General features: G+C 35.1%; 1 protein-coding gene across 26 annotated transcripts; it reads right to left on the minus strand.

Moving 5' to 3' along the window:
- Positions 1 to 515: 515 nt before the first annotated feature.
- Positions 516 to 15707, minus strand: LOC101251216 (uncharacterized). Of its 26 annotated transcripts, none has more exons than XM_010327694.4 (12): positions 15477 to 15707; positions 13430 to 13529; positions 12452 to 12672; positions 11937 to 12104; positions 10215 to 11846; positions 8006 to 8127; positions 4106 to 4245; positions 2688 to 3425; positions 2209 to 2615; positions 1409 to 1507; positions 1187 to 1324; positions 516 to 829 (listed from the first exon to the last, which is right to left on the minus strand). In XM_010327694.4, the coding sequence occupies exons 7-12, from the start codon at positions 4197 to 4199 to the stop codon at positions 677 to 679; spliced, it is 1629 nt and encodes a 542-aa protein (XP_010325996.1). In that variant the 5' UTR covers positions 4200 to 4245; positions 8006 to 8127; positions 10215 to 11846; positions 11937 to 12104; positions 12452 to 12672; positions 13430 to 13529; positions 15477 to 15707; the 3' UTR covers positions 516 to 676. The 26 variants fall into 26 exon arrangements, with proteins under 26 accessions (XP_010325996.1, XP_010325995.1, XP_069145230.1 ...); XM_010327693.4 differs by having other exon boundaries at positions 11937 to 12198; XM_069289129.1 differs by adding an exon at positions 7600 to 7890 and having other exon boundaries at positions 10215 to 12198.
- Positions 15708 to 19724: the final 4017 nt, after the last annotated feature.

A 19724-nucleotide genomic window follows, 5' to 3' on the forward strand; every position in this document is an offset into this window, starting at 1 on the left:
TTATTAATAAGTTATTTTTGACTTTTTTTTTAAATTCATTTTTATATTTGTCAAACACTTTACAAATCGAAAACCGACTTGAAAGTAAGTTTGACCAACTTTAAAGTTAATCTAGATATCCTCTTAACCTAGAGTTGAACAAGTAAACACGTGTGTCTTACTTAACATCCTACCTGGTAATTCATATCATACGTGACATCCTACATATCGTCCAACATATATTATGTCACATAGCCACATAGGACACACATATCTACTTATACAGATCTACTTGTGAATACTTAAAATTATATATGTGTAATATTGTCCGCATTAAGGAAGAGGAATAAAGAAGGTACCTTCTCTTACGTCCCCGTAAAGGCGGAGGGAAGAAAGGGACCTTCCGGACTCGAACCGCTGACATCCACCGCAAGGTAAACCACTGCCTCTCAGGTCCCCCGCGCTAGTGCTTGACTTTCACAGGTCTAGCTTACGTTTCGATTTGATAAGAGAGTTAAAGTAAAACAGAGAAGAGGTAATAAGGAGATTCTTTAGACATTTGAAAGAAACGACTAATGACATGAAAAACATTTTCTGTACAAACTTATGAGGTGATACTAGTTTTCCCCCCATTTGAGAAATGTTCTAAATACATATTTACACAAGTTCAATGCCCAGTAAGTCATAGCTAAATAAATCATTTTTCCTTCAGATCGTCGTCATCCAACGCAGTTTTCTTGCAGATTGGACACACGTTCTTCATTGACAGCCATCTTCTTATGCATCCAACATGAAAATCATGGATGCACGATTTCAACGTCCCGACATCATCCATGTTAACATACTCTTCCTGTCAAATGCAAAGGCATACGAAATGCATTTGTCAGAATTGTAACAAAAGCAAAAGCACCATACAAACTAATAGACTGGTAAAAGCTGCACAATGTAGAGTCTAGTATCAACGAGTGAACTCGCACGGAGTGATAATGATGGAAAGGCTTTAAGCATGTTAATCACCATTTTTAACAGGTTACAGATAACTACCTAATAAATCACAATGATTGTGTAAATATTTTTTATGCTATTGGAGTATAGAGAACTTAAACTCATCGCGTAAACTCAAAGGAAGGATCTAAAGTGCTTGAAGTCGTTATATCTACTATTTGACCTGCATTATATACATTTCTGACAAGATAACAATACTCACCAGACAGATAACACAATTTCCTTCCTCATGATTTTGGCCTGAGGAACAATAAATTGACTCGGTCATGCACTTTGAAATCAGTTCCTCCGACAAGCCAGTATTGACATGGCCAATTCTTTCTCCCAGAGCCAGAAGCTCCTGTTCATGTCAAAGTATCAAAGCTGAGCAGATGGCTGCAAGATGAAAACAGGAAGCAAAACAAAGTAGAGTTTCAGAACTTACCTCATAGCCCATGTCGTCAATGTCAAGTCTCATGTCCCTATGCTGGTCAAACATGCTTCTGGACCCATAATAAGTAGAGCGGTCTGGAATAATCACGCCCTGAAAGCCCAAAGTTTCACATTCAACATGTCTCAAAGGAGTTATGGTTCAGAGATGGTAGAAATGATGAACGAAAATATCATATTTAAGCCAAGTTACCATCTACCGCTATTTGTATTCCCCACTATGCCAGATTGGAATACACAAGTGTCCATACAAGAAAGCAAAATAAATCCACTAAATTATGAGTAATAAAAATTGATGAAAAAAATTAAGGATCCTTGAATGAATTTCATCAAGACTGATTGTATGTAAGAAGGATCACAAGTCAAACAGTAAACATAAACAGCTTAAATTGATGACACAGACCTACATATCAAAAATATACCAGCATGCATATTCCCAGTTGATATTTCAAAGTGAAGCGCATTTTCCCTTACATTAGCTGATCAAACAAATGCACAAAATACACCTGGGTAGCATCTATGATTTACATTGAAAAGGATTTACACCAATACATATACACACATGTAAAGCAAAATAAGACTGGGACATTCTTCTGGCATGAAGCAGAAAGGTCATATTTTCGTAAGAGGAAAAGAAGAACAAAAGACTGGACATTCATGTGGCACAATGCAAGAGAACTAGTCACACCCATGATGCAAAAGACTTGTGTATTTGATATAGGGAGCCTAGACAGAAGCTAAGCCCCTCACAAAAGGACGACATGCCAATATCTTGTATAAGATGAGCATACACACCTCAGATGCAACTTGCTCACGGAAACCTGCCTCACCAGCCAACGATCTGTACCTATCACTGGATACCCTAGTTCTCCCATTTCGGTCACTACTACGCAGTCCTAGAGTAGACAATGGTCGTGAATGTCTTGAGGAGTAACCTTCAGCAAACAACTGTGATCCGTCATCTGAAGTCCCAACATGCCCATGACGCAAATAGCTTGAAGAAGTCCTAAAAGTAGGGGAAGATCTTTGACTATAGCTACTTCTGACTCCCCTTGAAGATGGCAAGCTGCCAGGTAAATGCTGAGGAAGGGAAGTTCTGTTGGAGGTGAAATCATTGTGGTAATTCCCCATCTCCAGAGAGGTAGAGATATTGCCGGTAACCATATCATAGTGGTTCATATCATAACAAAAGAAGCTTGCATCTGCAGTTAACAAAATATTACTATTAAAATCAAAACACAGCAAAGGATGACAAAACAATTTAAGAAACTAACCAGGAGCGAAGTTCCTCCCATGGGCAGCTGCAGGGGGCATGACAGTATGGTTCCATTCCCTTGCTGAAGAATTCGAACTTGGAGCTAGATAATTCACTGAATTACAATAATCAGTGGATGTTCTACTGCTGTTAGAGTGATGTGAAGGAGTACTTGTTATATGAGCCCTTCCTACATTATTTTGCAGGTCAAATGCAGCTCTGCTTCTTACATTCCTCTGAGAACCCTCACCTCCAATAGACAGACTATTACCTCGGTAATTAGGATGTAAACCCCAAGTTGTGTAATGGGGGTCTGGATTTTGTTTCTCCTGCCAAGATTCAGAAGGGAGATCAGATGAACTGCCAGCATCAAAGTATCTGCTTGTACTACCACTTTCGCCACCTGCAGGTATACCAGGACTCTTTCGTTTGTACGGCCCTCTCCCACTACCCATTGTGAGGTCAACAAGGCCACCATCCACCCCATGATATGTCTGGCCACCATGGGCTGATGAAGATGCTTGATGTGGATAATTCTCATGGATCATATGAAAGCCTCCAGTACCTGAATGTAGAAAAGGATCATGAAGAGGACCTTGAACCTGTGGCTGACAGTGTGGAATTTCCATATTTGGATTCAAGGAAGAATATCCACTTGGCCTAGAGCCATGCCCCTGAGAAGAATGGTGTGCCCCGTCAATTGACATACTATCCACTGGATAAACAATATTACTGCTTTCCGGAACACCAGTCCTTGCTGCAATTAAAAAGGAGACATTAACATGAGAAGGCTCTTTACTGTTTATTTATGTCCTCCCTATTTCAGACTATATAAATGGCAACAAAGGTATACTTCCAATTTATACAGCCAGAAGCGTTATTTTGTTCACTACCCCTCAGCACTTCCACAAGAGATTGGTAATTTCCATGTTTAGCCAAGGTCAGTTCCTTTAAACAAAAGACAAACTCTGCTCTTTCAGTCCAACAGTCTAGTTCAAAGGCCATCCACTGGTTCTGTATGTATGTAGGTAGATTTTACATGAACCAGTTTTAATTCAATTTGCCTACAGGAGACGATCAATCATGAAGCACCAGAAGGACACATCATCTCACCACATGGATTCTCCATCTTATAAAAATGGAGTATTGAATGATTTAATAATTTCAGCACTAATGTGATGATAAGATCATCTCCATAATTTAACGAGTTTATGGGCATTACACGTTAATAACCGAAGGGAGGGAAAGAATGAAAAGGAACCATTATGATATGCTTAGATGGAGAGGGCTAATGGATGTTATGAAGTTGCAGCTCCAAGACATGTGATGGATTTACTAATAGAGACAAATTCAAGACAAAACTTAATAAGACGCAAGATAAGTCAAGCTTTATTTTAAAACGAAATCTGTACACCTAAAAGGAATATCAGTAGTTACCGTAAGGCAAAGGTGCCTGCTCTGGAATGTTCCATCTCTGATCATCTTCCGTCCCAAATATTGGAGGCGTGTTGAATGAATTTCTGTGCCCCATTGTACGTGAAAGTAAGCAATAAATTTATCTCTCCGCGAAAAGAAATCTGCAATCAAATAACAGGAGTCACATCGTCATTTTTTTCTTCATACTGAAAGGAATATAAACAGTTACTCGGGTGACACGCTATACACCACAAAAAGACACATCAAAGATCCACATGAACCCCCCCCCCTCTCTCTCTCTCTCTCTCTCCCCTTCCCTTTTTAGTGCACAAAGTAACGTATTGGAAAAGTACTGTCGATCTACCCTTATCTTTAGAACCCCGACATGAATTCTATACAATTTCTTATCACACAAACTTAAAGACTTCTATTTCTACAAACCTACGCAAACATATCTTCTTACAGAAACTTAGGACCTGTTTGGCCAAAATGCGTACTTACTGATAACAAATAGAAGTCAGCAGAGAAAAAATGCCATCACAGTAATTTTTATGAAAGTCATGGAATAAGATTGGGATTTCATAACAAAACAGAAAAGCTTGATCTATAATTGTCAAGTTCCTTCACGTAAAATAATCAAAGATAAGACATCTAGATGTGGTAGAATTCTTTTTACTGAAAGCCACAATTAAATCTCACAGAATGTGGAACTTACATATCAGCATGCAGGATTAGTTAAACGTGAGCTCGTATGGTTCACGGACTAAGCTATCCCGGGAGGCCGGGACTGCAGTCCTGGTAAAATAACCCTTTGACTATTTCATCTCACTTGGGAGGTGAGATAAAATAACATCAAGTTGATGGGATAAGTGGGACATCTCAGGATTAGGTGTTGGATTAAATTTATATTTTGTTTGGATAAAGGTCTAAATTAATATCAAGATCAGACATCTAGAAGTAGCAACCTTCTTACACTGAAAGACATGATTAGGTCTCGAGGGGTAGCTTTAGTGGACATAGAGGGGATTGGTTGTGGAATGGGGACGACCAAGGTAAATGGAAGCAAAAAAGGTGGTGAAGTGAAGATGGTGGAGAGTAAGAATAAAGAGGAATAGCGGACACATAAGGGAAGATATAAGACAAAGAAGGCGGTAATTTAGTAATTACAACGACAAAAATGACCACTTCTAAACAATTGAATGTAAAACTAAAGATCAAAGGTGGGGATGAAAATTGTATGGGCTACACAATGCCTAATAGATGAGGGCCGGAGGGACAAGTAAAGTGCATCAAGAATGAGGACGACAAAATACTAGTGGTGGAGGCACTCATTAGACGGAGGTGACAATTATATTTCCACAAACTCTTGAACAAAAAGGCGAGATCGAGACATTGTGCTAAGAGACTTGGAGAATTACGAGAAGCGTCACAATTTTGGGCATGTGGGTGAATAAAGGTTGTGAATGTTAAGGGTGTGATTCGAAGGATGCACAGGGAAAGAGCGATTAGCCGGACAAGATCCTGATGGAATTTGAAAAGAGCACAGGCAAGGAAGGTATGAAGTGGCTGACTGAATTGTTTAATGTCGTGTTTTAAGGCAGCAATAGTGTCCGAAAAAATAGAGGTGGAGTGCAATGATCTGTTGTACAAGTACAACAGACTTTCAACATTGCAACAACTATAGAGGTATAAACTCCAAAGCCACAAATTTAAGAGAGGGTGATGGAGATAAAGGTGAGGACAGGCGTTTCTATTTTCGAGAACCAGTTCAGATTCATGCCGTAAAGTTTCATTCATCTAGTTAGGAAATTATTGGAACAATATAAGGAGAAGAAGAGGGGCTTACAACCCAACATACGACAAAGTTCTGATGGAAGTGCTGAAGGCTAAAGGTGTACGGCATACACTAGTGCATACGGTAGAGCCAAGGCCTGAGTTAGGACAACGGGAAGAGACTCAAAGCACTTCCTATGAAGTGGCATCAAAGATCAACTCTTAGACCATTTTTATTTGCCTTGGCAATGAATGTATTGGCACGACAAATCTAAGCACACTATTCTAGTCATTCTTCTAGCAACCTTCAAGTAAAATATTCTCTAGAACTTATTCTCCTCGGCTTTTTCTTTATAGTTTCTTTATTAATTAAGTGAAGTGCTCTCTTACTAACCCGTACCAAGTGAGTACCAAAGAAAATACAAAAGAACTTAACCATGGTTCAGGGAATCTAGAACATCCCTAACTGTTAACATGCTATTTTTGAAAGCTCACCAATGTCACATAATTATGTTTTGTGTCTATTCTGTCTGTTTTCTATCTCTGCCAGCAGTTCAACAACTGCTTCAGTTCCTGTGCACAACCCAAAAAACACCAGCTATGTCTAAAAACAAGCCCATATTTGACACGTTGGCTGCAATGAAGTCATAGATGACTAATCCAGGGGATTGTTCATATAGAAAACATCTGATTCATGGAGTCTCCACTGAAGCTAATCTTATTGTTAAACATGCTTCATGTGTTGCTAACCATCCAAATATTGCCACCTATCTTTTTCTTCATGATATTGAAATTTGGTTATCGCTCCTTCGAACATTGTTCCCACAACTTTCTTTATTACTCTTCTGGTGCCAATTCAAGCTACACTAATGATGTCCTAAAAGTTGATGTCACTGCAGCTATTTGCACTAATCGAGTATAGATTTTATTTTCTTTGGAAAATGGCAAAGATTGTATTTAAAACAGCACTAAGAATGTGTTGGGAGCTCTGTACAATCTGGCAAAGTTAAAAAAAAAACTATATCACATCCTAGGCATGTAGGGAGTCTAGCAGCTAATTGAGTATAAATTTCTTTTTTTGTGTGTGTTATAAGCAATTCCTTTCACAATATAATTACCAGCATATTCCCGAGGAAAGATCTCAAAGCCCTTTCTTTCCAGTGATTGTTTACTTGTTCATATACTACTTCGCCAACACTGTTTGGGTGATTGATTACTATTTCTGTGATTTTGTTTTAGTATTTCTTTTGTTAGTTAGAAGACTCAAGTTATTTCACCACCTTGAGCTGAAAGTTGAGAGAGTTATGTCGCTATTCTTTGTAAGATTTAGGTTAATAGTAGGAAGCATTCTTCATGATTGTGTCATAATTAAGAATACTAAGAATTTTAAACATAATTTAGTTAAAATATTCTCAATCATCATATATGTTCTCACTACTTACTCAATTAGTATTCTTTTTTTTTCTTTTAATCCTCTTCATAATTCAAAAGCTAAAACCTCGCTGAGGAACCTCGACAAATAATAAGAGGTACAATATAGAATTTCTCTTTTACCGCAGAGGTCCAACAAAGCTATAGAAGTAAATAAAAAGCAGGACTGTCTAGGCAAAAGGTTTACTCCTTAACATAAAAAGGTCCAAAAAGATAAAATCACATGTAGAAACAAATTGCTATCTATCCAATAATAATGTAAAGCGCCAATTCATATACATAGCAGGGAAGGCTCCCTTTTCAGTGCTCACTTAATGGAGAAAGTCTTCCAAAGAGAAAGTAGATATTTACTTCTCAAATACATTCATTCCTCTTGTTGTCATACTACTTGTATCATCTTCTGTCGCCCGTACATATAGTTAGGCTCTTAAGTGATAGAAGGACTATAATGCCTGGGTCAATGATTAAAAGAAAGAAACATTTTCTTTGGTTTTTGATAGGTATAGAAAATAAAGGAAGCTCTATGTCTCCAACTGGACTATTGTGGTCTAGATTAGCATCAACATAGAATTTTTTCTTTCTTGTCTTTACATTCTTCGTCCCTTCAAGAGAAAAGTTAAAAACCTATGAGACGATTAATACAGTTCAACCTGAATTAGGTTTTATTACTTAAACCATTTCCATGCCTAACACAAGTATTCAAGTTGAAGATGTCACCTGCCACCTCCTTTTCGGAGTACTCCAGAAATAAGTTATTATTAGGATCCTTGTAGGTATTTTTTTTTCCTTCCTCTTCTTTTGTTCCCCTCTGTTTGCAGGTCACTAGCATATCCTTAATGCTGAAGAATACAACATTACCATTTTCAAAAAAAGAAGTTATTTTTCACAAAAAACAATACTTACAAACTGAATCACCTTCACAATTGCACTTAAGCAACAAACATGAGCTGCCTAACCATTTCTTTTCTATGTTCCAGTTACATTATATCTTTCTTTAAATTAAAGCATAGATTCTACTTAAACGGTAATCTTAACTTAGCAACTTTGAACTTAGTCAGGAATAGCAAAGGATGTTCACACAGAGATCATTTATCCCCATCACTTTTCTGCTTTGCCATTGAGATGATCAATAAGCTGCCGGAAAACCAATAAATGGAGCATGTCTGAATGGTTTTCTGATAAAAGTTATCAGTAGACCATAAGACTGAAAATCAGATCTAATATAAGCAGATGATACTAATTTTCTAAGATCCTCAAACGAGACAAATCTGTTCACCGTTCAACACCTTGACATAGTTGGTGGCAGAGTATTGGCTCAGAACAGGTACAACAAAATCGGAGTTCAAACCATTGGGAGGTGCATAATAACCATTGTTCTAACTACTACCAAGGGGTGATTGCACATGAACTCCTTATGAACAGCCTGGATCTTCCCTATGAGGCAAATTCAAGGAGGGAGAGCTTTGGCTACTATAGCTCAAGAAAGTATTGAAAGGATAGAAAAAGAAGAGTAATGTCAAAAGGAGGGAGAAGTATTTGACAGAAAAAGCTCTTATGTACATTTTCATATTGTAGAACTGGTGCCTTAAAATACTGAAAACCTAATGAGATAGGAAATTTTCATCAGGTGAGTTGGCGAAAGCTGGATAGAGACAGAGCTCCTATACGAACAGATGAGCCTCGGTAAGAATGGAAGCATTAGCATCTGTAAATAACTATGTTCAACTGAGCCCTTTTGGGATGGTTATGGGAGATAGAAATAGATGAAAGTGCTATAAGGAGGGAACTGATAAATGAAATGTATAAACGCATACATCTTGGATGATTCAAAGAGGAGAACCACCCTTATAAAACAAGCTAATGGAAAAGATCATGAAAAAGAGAGGACTTCTTTTCTTTTTTTTTGAGAAAAATGAAAAAGAGAGGACTTCTTTTTTTTGGAGAAAAATGAAAAAGAGAGGACTTCCTGAAGTTTAAAGGAATCTCTTTTAGGAACCGAACAGTACACGATGTTGGCTCGATAGTTGGTGAGGTGGTATTATTCTAACCAGCTGAGTTTTCTGATCACTTTTCAATCACAACTGCAAAGAAAGCCATAGTTGTGGAGATTCTTAATACAAAGGTTGGGCAGATTGCACCAGACATACGTTTAGACAAGTATACAATTCTAAAAATTGACATGCGGAAAGATTTCCTAGAAACTATACAAGCTTTTCATGATTAGGGTGATAAGATGGTCTGGCTGGTGACATTCCCAAATTATTCTCCAAGAAGTCTTACCATACTCCTGCTTGAGGGGGGGGGGGGGGGGGGCAAGTAAGAGCATTTAACTGGGACTACACAAAAAGTGGCATCTTTCACATGAAAAAGGTACGTTATGGTCAATGGCGGAAGTATTATTATAAAGACAACAACATCATTGAATTATACAGTGTTATCCATTTCAAAAGCAAGATTAAAGTAAGAAGACCTTTGTGGTAAAGAGATGTGAATCATTTCTAAGCTCATTAAAACTTTATGCCGCTTTCATGTTCAAGATTAACCCAGAGCAACCAGAAAATAAAGCCAACACATGGACAGCTGACAAGTTGTCTGAATATATGAGCCTAAAGAGCAAATGTCACTAAGCAAGCTAATGATAGTAATGATACATCCATTGCATATAATTTAACCAAAATTGATGCAGTCACGATAGTTTCTTTCTCAATGTTGACTTAGTAAGGATTAGAAAATGTAACGTATATGTTGTACTTATCCTGGAGACGGATATCTAGGACCTTTCCTGTTGAATCTACTCAAAATTTAATAGGAAACAAGAACACAAGCTAAACCACTTGACTACTCCTGCTGTTTCAACAAAATGACACGAAATATTAAAGATAGCTCATTAATAAAGCTAAAAAGAGAAACATATCACCACAAGTACCTTTGACGAGCCATACCACCAAATAGACATGGCCAATTTGGTTTCCCTCATCCCATGGCAGTCTCACTGAAATATGTTCCATTAAGGAGAAGCCACTACAATTTTTGTGTCCGTCAATCTTTCTGATAATGACTGTTTCAAGGTTCAGAACTCAGAGAAATGCAGGACGAAGAGCAAAGGGTGGGGGAGGAGTACGAGAGTGTCTCTGGAAACACTTATTAATGTTGCTTTTATGAGATGTACCAGTGTAAAAGAGCATATGAGAGTTTAGAAAGAAGCAATTGCAATCTTTTGTATGAAATGCACCAAAACAAGTTGGCTTGTCAGAGAGATAGAAAAGTAAATGGATAATGATGGTATGAGATTAGCTAAGAATAATCTTGTCAGAGGGAGAAAGTAAAGAAATAAATTTGTTAACAGTACCAGATATGCTTCATGATTGACTAAGTTTAGTACAAAATGTTGAGAGTGCAAAATAGGGATAGAAGCAAAAACTGTGAAATGGCTTTAAAAGCTTCCATCATTGCATCTACTTGCAAAGTGAAATATAAGAGGCACCACCTCATGAAGATTGTGGGTAGTACAAAAGGATGAATAGTGACAGGTACCAATGAGCCCCAAAGAACTAGATACAACTCATCCAAGCTATAGATGTGTTACTAGTTAGAGAACTTTCTTACATCAATGGGAGCTCAACCATAAATACAGAGGCTAACTGGTAATACGCGTGTTTTCTCATTCATCACAACCAACTATGATAGTTGTCCTCCAATATTCCGTAGACCAAGCAACATTATGTTTAAGTGTTCTACGGAGTTGCAGCACACTTAGCAATATACTAGCATCAATGTGCTACATCGTAGTGGTACAACTACGAAAATGTACCTTCCATTGGACCCCAGCTCTGCCTTGTGATGCCATTCAGAGAATAAATTGATCAGGATTGCTCTCACTCTATTTCGAACTAAGCCATCAATAGAGTAAGATTACAACCTAAGACTCCAAAGGAGCACAGGAACACTAGCTCAATAGGCTCAATTAAAGGAATTACCAGCATACAATTGAATCAGGATAAAACCAGCTGTCATTGAGAAAATAGAGAGAATGTTGCATCTATTAAGCATTACAGTATCTGCTCAGCATCTCTACCCTGAACCTTAGAAGGGATATTGTAATAAAGTTGCAACACACTCAAAACTGTGAATGTTGCATCTATTGAGCATTACAGTATCTGCTCAGCATCTCTACCCTGAACCTTAGAAGGGATATTGTAATAAAGTTGCAACACACTCAAACTGTGCACCATTCAGTTCTATTCACCAGCAAACAATCCAAAGTATTCACAGACAAGATCGTACACATCTGCCCCCGTGTCACTACCAACAGATCCACCATTCCAGAAAAAGTAAACAAATACCAGTCAAAAATGTGCTCTGGAAGCAGCATGGTCAGCAAGAACTTCATCTCCTATCATCAATAAAAATGGCATAAGCAAGACAGTCTTTCCAAGTGAAAGTGGCCCCATACTACCAGCAGTTAAAAGGAATCCCACAACTAATCATAAAGTTAGCTGCAGCCTGTAGAATGAACTTCAGGTTTTCCAGAAATGCTCTCCCCACAGTTAATGGCAGCCTGTAAAATGAACTTCAGTTTTTCAACAAACTCTCACCCCCCAATAAGTGGCAGCGTCTAAATGACTTCAGGTTTTCAACTACTTCTCACCCCATCAAGAAGCATCTTTCGGTAGGTCATTAATTCTGCAAGAATAGCAGAACCTATTTCCTATGAGCTCTTCACACTCAAAAGGTTTAAGGGTAAGAGATGCAATAAGAGCAGCTCAGTCTAATCAATCTTGATAAGAACACCATAAGAATGATATCTCTTCATAACCTGCCAGATTGACCAGAAAGTTGTTTGCAACATCATGTATGCGTGAGGTTCTATACATTAGCAAAGCTATTTAGCTATCCACCAAATAAATACCCTGCAGGAGCTCCCAGATTATTTTTCAGTGAGAAAGATGAGAAGAATCAGAAATATAATTATGACCTATCCTAATTATCTGAGACGGTGATAAGAAATCCGGATTGGGATTGAAAAAAGAAAGGAAGAACAAGAAGATGCTAGAGCAAAAGCTGGAAAAAAAAAAGAACAATGTAAGATGAGGAAACCTTAAAATAAGTACTATAGATAGAGATATGGCTGGACTGAGAAAGGTAGGTACCAAAACCCCTCACCTGTACTTGCAATATGTCCTCATCCCAAGCCCTCACATCAACTTATGTCGTGTCAAAACAAGATATGCCAATAGAAATGGAATTTGATCACATGCCCAATATTAAGCTCAAATCAACTCCAACAAAGCCCTAGTATGAACTATTTAGCCCAGGAAACCCATTCTTATGAATCTAGGGCAATATCCTTCATCTGACAATAATAAGCCGCCAGCTTCCCTAGCCTGCATACGAAAAACCATCTAAACCTAGATACTCTGAAAGGAAATATAGGAAAATGCTAGCACATAGATTCTAGGAACTCAGTGCCTAAGCAAAAAATAGAGATTACAAAGTGGGCACTTAGCAGAAAGATGGGAGATATATATTTGCTAATATAAAGCCACAGTCACATGGCTTCGGATAAATGTTTCCATAGTGTCATTTAAGTTAGTTCCTCATATTTCTTCAAGTTCATATCACGGTGTCAAGAAATTAGACAAAATGCTGAAAAGGGTCATATACAAGAAAAAAGATCATTTATAAAAGAGAGCAAACAATATACTTTGTTCAAATAAAGAAGTTAATGAAATAAAGCTAAATGTTTTTCATGTTCTTAAAATAGTCCAAGGGAAGTAACTTTACATGGAGCCCAAAAAAAATAAAAAAAAATTATAAGCAAATACACACTGCCCAGGTCTAAAATGTATCACTGAGTAGAATAAAGGGACTGATGAAATGTTATTTCCTTACTTGGAAGTGTTCAAATATGTAAACAGAGCAGCTGGTTATAAGTAATAATATGTAAGAGACAAATTTTTGAAGAATAACATTGACAAATCATAAAATGTGGCATCACATCCTCCTGTGATCCAAGGAGAGGCATCTCCCAACATCTAAAAGCAACACGGTGCAGGCAGATGCTCCACCTAAATTCTTTGGACAATAGATCTCAAAGCTAACAATTTGAAAATTTAGGCAAAAAAAAAAGAAAATGCTTACATGAACAAGTGAGTCTCACTCAAATCTGGTCAGCCACAAAGGAAAAGTATTATGTCTTCAGGTCCTTGCAAGGTCTTTAACTCTGCGGCTGAGTGATATACTGTTGCAAATAAAACATATAACATGGTTCACTTGTGTTGGACAAATTTTGAATCAATATTACACATCAATGGCATAAACAAAATCTTGACTTTTAGGGACCACTGTAATACTATATGCAATTAAGGCCCCGCAAACACAAGTTATGATTGTCTCATGTCCTTGCAAAACACAATACCAACTATAAAAATGCATATCTAAAGGAACTCAAAATACATCCATGAATCAATTTCAGAACAATGGAATGTGCAATCAACAGCATAGCTCATGGTAGAATGTCATAAAACTGATTCTCAGCTCCATTTCTATTTGACTTAAAATTCATGGACAAGGTGTAATTTCTTATCCAAATAAATTGCATCACTATGAGACTCAATCCTAGTTCATTGGATAAGATTCACACTGAGACCTGTCACCTGTCTATCCATGGATCCATCACATCTCATCTTTCTTTGGTCCCTAGATCCTATAGGTGAATTTAACTCCCTAACAGTAATAATACACTGGCCACCTATTTTTGAGAAAAGGATTTTCATGCTGGTCATTTAAAAGCCCCACAGACTCAAACTTGGGGAAAAAATTATCCTAACCTTACTCGATATAAACAACTCAAACAAGAACAACAACATACACCGCATAGTCCCACACGGTATAAAGAACTCAGAGGTATTACTATATAATATTGACTGCCACTATGAGTGGCTAAATGTCAATGTTCCTCTTAGACCAAATTAGAAATTCCATCCTTGCGAGGAAATAGAACTAAAACAATTAACAATAATAAGAAAAGGAAGCTGCACACACACATATGTAGATGAATTACAAGAATAATGAAAAGGTTCAAGTCAAATTACTCGCTGCATTTACTTGGGTGAAACAGAGATGTTTGTGGAATGGAGGTAAAAACAGAGGAATAAGGATTTCTCAGTGATTTAGCAAGGAAGAAAGTGAAGAAGGGAAGTACAACTTCAAACTTTCCATAAAAGAGAAAACTATATCACTTTTACTTGTCTTCCAATCATATCAAACAAAACTAAGCCATGAATACTTCACAGGAGTGTAATAGACCAACCAATTTCTCTCTTTTATCCTCCTTCTCTCCCTCCTTCCCTTTTTGATACATAATTAATGCTTTCAGAAACTCCTATACGCAGCATATAGCTTTCTGGACAGCAAGATTTCCATATTTACGATCTCTAGTTAATGTAGCCGCTTACCAAATTGGTGCATCAAATATTCAATTTTCTTTACAACAACAACAACAACATACCCAGTATGATCCCACTTGTAGGATCTGGGGAGGATAGTGTGCGATAAAGAACTACAACTACGGTTCACTTCCAAACTGGAGACGGAGTCGGTCACATGAATCATCAATATTCATTGACCCCTTCCATTCCAATGCTCAAAAATGATGTCTTTTCTTAATCCATGAGTAAATAGTCCATAGATTCTACTTTCTTCAGATTATATCAAGTCCCCAGTATCTATTTATAATTAAAACAAAAAAAAACATACACTTAATAACTTGCAATCAAAATTAAAAAACTGAAAGTTCAAACAAACAAAAAATCTTAGATAATAAGTAAACATAAAACAATTGTTCATGCAAAATCTGTAAAAAGCAGCATACAACAAAACTAAACGATCGGGTGAGAAGATCAGCTCGGAATTAATGGGTTCTTATTAATTAAAAAAATCGCAACAAATTAAAGCCTAAAACCCAACAAAAAATCACAGAAAGGGAACAAAACAACCGCAGAAGAACATAAATTTGATAAACTAACCACGATCGGGTACGAAAAACAACTCCAACCCAATAATTTTTACAATCGATCAACCGAACAACACCGAAAAAAATACAGAATTAAACAAACAAACAAACAAAGGACATGAATGGACTTAATAGAAACAATAATATAGACTAAACCGATGATCGGTGAATTACCGGAGAAGTTTTGCCGGTGAAGAAACCGGTAGCTTTTGCTTGTGGATGATCGGATGATTGAGACGAATAAATTTAATTTATGAATAACTTTTTTTTTCCTGAGAATTAATATAGGGAGATAATTATTATTTTTACTAACATTATTATTTTAGATAAAAGAAAAGACAAACACGTAAAGAGAGAGAAATTAATTTTGTGCGCTCAAAGGCAAATGAATTTACATAGCGGTTTGGATTATTTTATAGTTGTAGTGGCCTCTCTTTTTTCTTTTTTTAATCGAACCGTTACTGGTCTCGAGTTTCAATCCTGATTCAGAAACACTTCATCATTTACGAAAAAAATTTGATATAATCGCATACTAACATAGATGAAAAATTAAAAAGAATAATATAATATAAAAAAATTATTTTGAGAAAAAATATTTTTCTAATAGATATTATCATCGAGGTGTTATAGAGATATTTGAACTAATTCAAGCTTTATTTTTTGTTAATTAACATATACATTGTTTATGTTTTTATATTCGATGTTGTTATTAGGCAGATGTGAAAGTTAAGATTGATATTTAGTTTATTATATAGAGAGAACTGTGACACTGATGAGAATGTTACACATTGTATTGTATTGAAATCGATGAACTAAAAATTTACATATGATAAAAACGTGTCGAAAACTTTTAACAATAAATTTTATAAAATAATAAATAATTATTATGTGCATAGAAGTCAAATATATTACTATTCTTCTTTTTTTTTTTTTTTGTCTCATAAGAAATAATGTACTAATCGAAGAAAAAAATATTTATATTGACAATTGCTTTTTTCATATTTCTTTTCCTCCCAAACACTAGTAATAATGTAATTTCGACGCTTGTCAATACTGATTTACACGTAACTCTATATATTATAGTTAATTAATATGATTTAAAAAAATATAAAGTTAATATACTCAAGTAAAAAAGGAGTATACATAAGACTCGTGATATTTTATTATTTAAATGAAGGGAAAATTGTATATAATAGCAAATTAATAACCTAAATTAAATAGAATAGCTAGGGTTTGATTTAATTGTGCTCCATAGCAAACATTAGCTAAAATTTGCCAGCTTCTCTCTCCCAAAAATTTCGCTCGCCACTCTCCATTCTCGCTCGCCTCTCTCGCTTTATACACAGAAGTGTTTAATTATGTTTCTGTTTGTATAAAGCGAGAGAAAATTGTATATACACATGCAAAAATGTATATCTTCGTGTTATACGCTTAATTATACAATTTACAAACATTTTACTTCAAATATTGCAGAGAAAAAGGCCAACGAATTATTCAATTGCGAATTATACAATTGCAGTGAAATACAATTTTCTCTAGTTTTATACAACAGAAGTGTGTATATTGTGTTTCTGTTTTTGTATAAGTTGATAAAAACATATATCTTCTTGCTATACACTTATAATTATGCAATGTACATACATTTTAATTCGATTCAACTGTATGCAAAACAAATTATACAATTGCAGCGAAATAGGCCAGCGAATTATACAATTGTATATGTATAACAAATTATACAGTTTTATGTTTGTTATGGAGCGCAATTATGCAAAGTTTGCTATAGCATACAAATATGAATTTTTTGTTTGTTATATGTGAAAGTTGCCCATAAATCAACTTGGCACAATTAATAACAATGAATGAGTTTTGTTATTTAAAATACTTAAAAAATCAAATTATCAAAGATCGCTATGATGAGAGTCCAAATTAAGGAGAGACTCAATTTAAAATTTATTACATATTTTTTTCAATTACAAAACCATTCACAAATTTTGCTTAAGTGGGATTTTTATCTTCATTCACAAATAAATAATAATTATATTAAATGAAGCTTATCCTATGTGTACGCAAAAAACAACAATTTAGATTATTATTATTTTTTGTTAAAAAGGTTATTAAGAATTAAAAAGTGAAAATCTTAAGAGAGAAAAGAATTACTAAAAATGAAGTAAAATAATGAAAGAATCTCGACTTATGGGTTGACATAACTTGATTTGGTGTCAAGTTAAGAAAATTACCAAGTAGGAGTATTTAATTGAGAATTGTATATGATAGCAAATTATTAATTCAAATTAAATGGTATAAATATATTTTGATTTAAGTGTACCTTATCGAAAACTATAGCTATTTTCGTCACTCTACTTGGTGGAATCTCGTCCGCTTCTTTCGCTTTTTATACAAATACAAATGTATAAAATGTGTTGTATTTGTGTTTGTGTTTGTATAAAGCGAGAAGAAAATTGTATAAATACATATATTTTCGTTTCCCTCTCCTAGATCTCACTCGTCACCCTCGCTTCTCTTGCTTATACAAACAGAAACGAAATGTATAAATTGTGTTTCTGTTTGTATAAAGCTAGAGAAAATTGTATATACACATGCAAATATACATATATATATTTTCGTCTTATACACTTATAATTATAAAATAAAAATACTCTCCTGACCGAATTCTTTTATTTTTCTCGTTTTATACAAATTTAAATTGTATATAATTTCTCTCTTTCTCGTTTTATACAATGTGGTTCAATTGTATATTCTCTGCCCAAGTCTCTTTTGCCTTTCTTTCTTTCTCATTTTATACAATTTCAAATTGTATATAATTTCTCTCTTTCTTGTTTTATACAATTCGCTTCAATTGTATATGTATAGCGAATTATATATAGATATATGTGTGTGTGTGTGTGTGTATGTGTGTGTGTGTTTATCAAGGAGCACAATTGTGCAAACTCTGCTATAACATACAAATATAAAATTTATGATTGCTATATGTGAAAATTGTCCTAAAAAGTAGGGGTAATATAATAATTTCAATAATTTATAATAGCACACATAATGTTATTCATAAATTACATTCACTGAATGCGTTTTATGCATAAAAAGTAGGGGTGATATAATAATTTCAACAATTTATACAAAGACTCAAAATTTTACTCATAAGTCGAGTTCGCTGAACGCGTTCTACGCGTAAAGAGTAATTTACTCATAAATCGCGTTCGACGAATGTGTTTTATGCATAAAGAGTAATTTATTCATAAAACGCATTCACATTTTATGTATAAAACGTAATTTTACTCATAAATCGCACTCAATGAATGTGTTTTATGTATGAAGAGTAATTTACTCACAAAACGCATTCGCTGAATGCATTTTTATGCATAAAGAGTAATTTACTCATAAATCGCATTCACTGAATGTGTTTTATGCATGAAGAGTAATTTACTCGTAAATCACATTCTCTGGATGTGTTTTATGCAAAAAGAGTAATTTATCCATAAAAAGCATTCAGCCGTAAATAGAAATTTACCCATAAATCGCATTTAGTGAATGCGTTTTATGCATAAAGAGTAATTTACTCATAAAACGCATTCAGTCATAAAGAGTAATTTACTCATACATCGTATTTAGTGAATGCGTTTTATACATAAAGAGTAATTTACTCATAAAACGCATTCAGTCATAAAGAGTAATTTACTTTACATCATATTCAGTGAGTGCATTTTATACATAAAGAGTAATTTACTCGTAAATCGCATTCACTGAATGTGTTTTATGCATAAAAAGTAATTTACTCATAAAACGAAACTGAATGCATTTTATGCATAAAAAGTAGGGGTAATATAGTAATTTCAATAATTTATAATAGTACACATAATGTTATTCATAAATCGCATTCGCTGAACGCGTTTTATGCATAAAAAGTAGGGGTGATATAGTAATTTCAACAATTTATACAAAGATTCAAAATTTTACTCATAAGTCGCGTTCGCTGAACACATTTTACGCGTAAAGAGTAATTTACTCATAAATCGCGTTCGACGAATGCATTTTATGCATAAAGAGTAATTTAGTCATAAAATGCATTCACATTTTATGTCTCAAGCGTAATTTTACTCATAAATCGCATTCGCTGAATGCGTTTTTATGAATAAAGAGTAATTTACTCACAAAACACATTCATTGAATGTGTTTTTATGCATAAAGAGTAATTTACTCATAAATCGCATTCACTGAATGTGTTTTATGCATAAAGAGTAATTTACTCGTAAATCACATTCACTGGATGTGTTTTATGCAAAAAGAGTAATTTATCCATAAAAAGCATTTAGTCATAAATAGTAATTTACCCATAAATTGCATTTAGTGAATGCGTTTTATACATAAAGAGTAATTTACTCATAAAACGCATTCAGTCATAAAGAG

The sequence above is a fragment of the Solanum lycopersicum genome, chromosome 9 (assembly GCF_036512215.1).
Source record: "Solanum lycopersicum chromosome 9, SLM_r2.1".
Classification (NCBI taxonomy): Eukaryota; Viridiplantae; Streptophyta; class Magnoliopsida; order Solanales; family Solanaceae; genus Solanum; species Solanum lycopersicum.

Coding starts and splice junctions, on each gene's coding strand:
- LOC101251216 (XM_004246624.5), bottom strand. CDS start 4,199: ATGGGGCACAGAAATTCATTCAACACGCCTCCAATATTTGGGACGGAA. Junction 3,426..4,105: donor GCAGGCACCTTTGCCTTACG/GTAACTACTGAT, acceptor TTTTAATTGCAG/CAAGGACTGGTGTTCCGGAA. Junction 1,325..1,408: donor TTGACGACATGGGCTATGAG/GTAAGTTCTGAA, acceptor TGACATGAACAG/GAGCTTCTGGCTCTGGGAGA.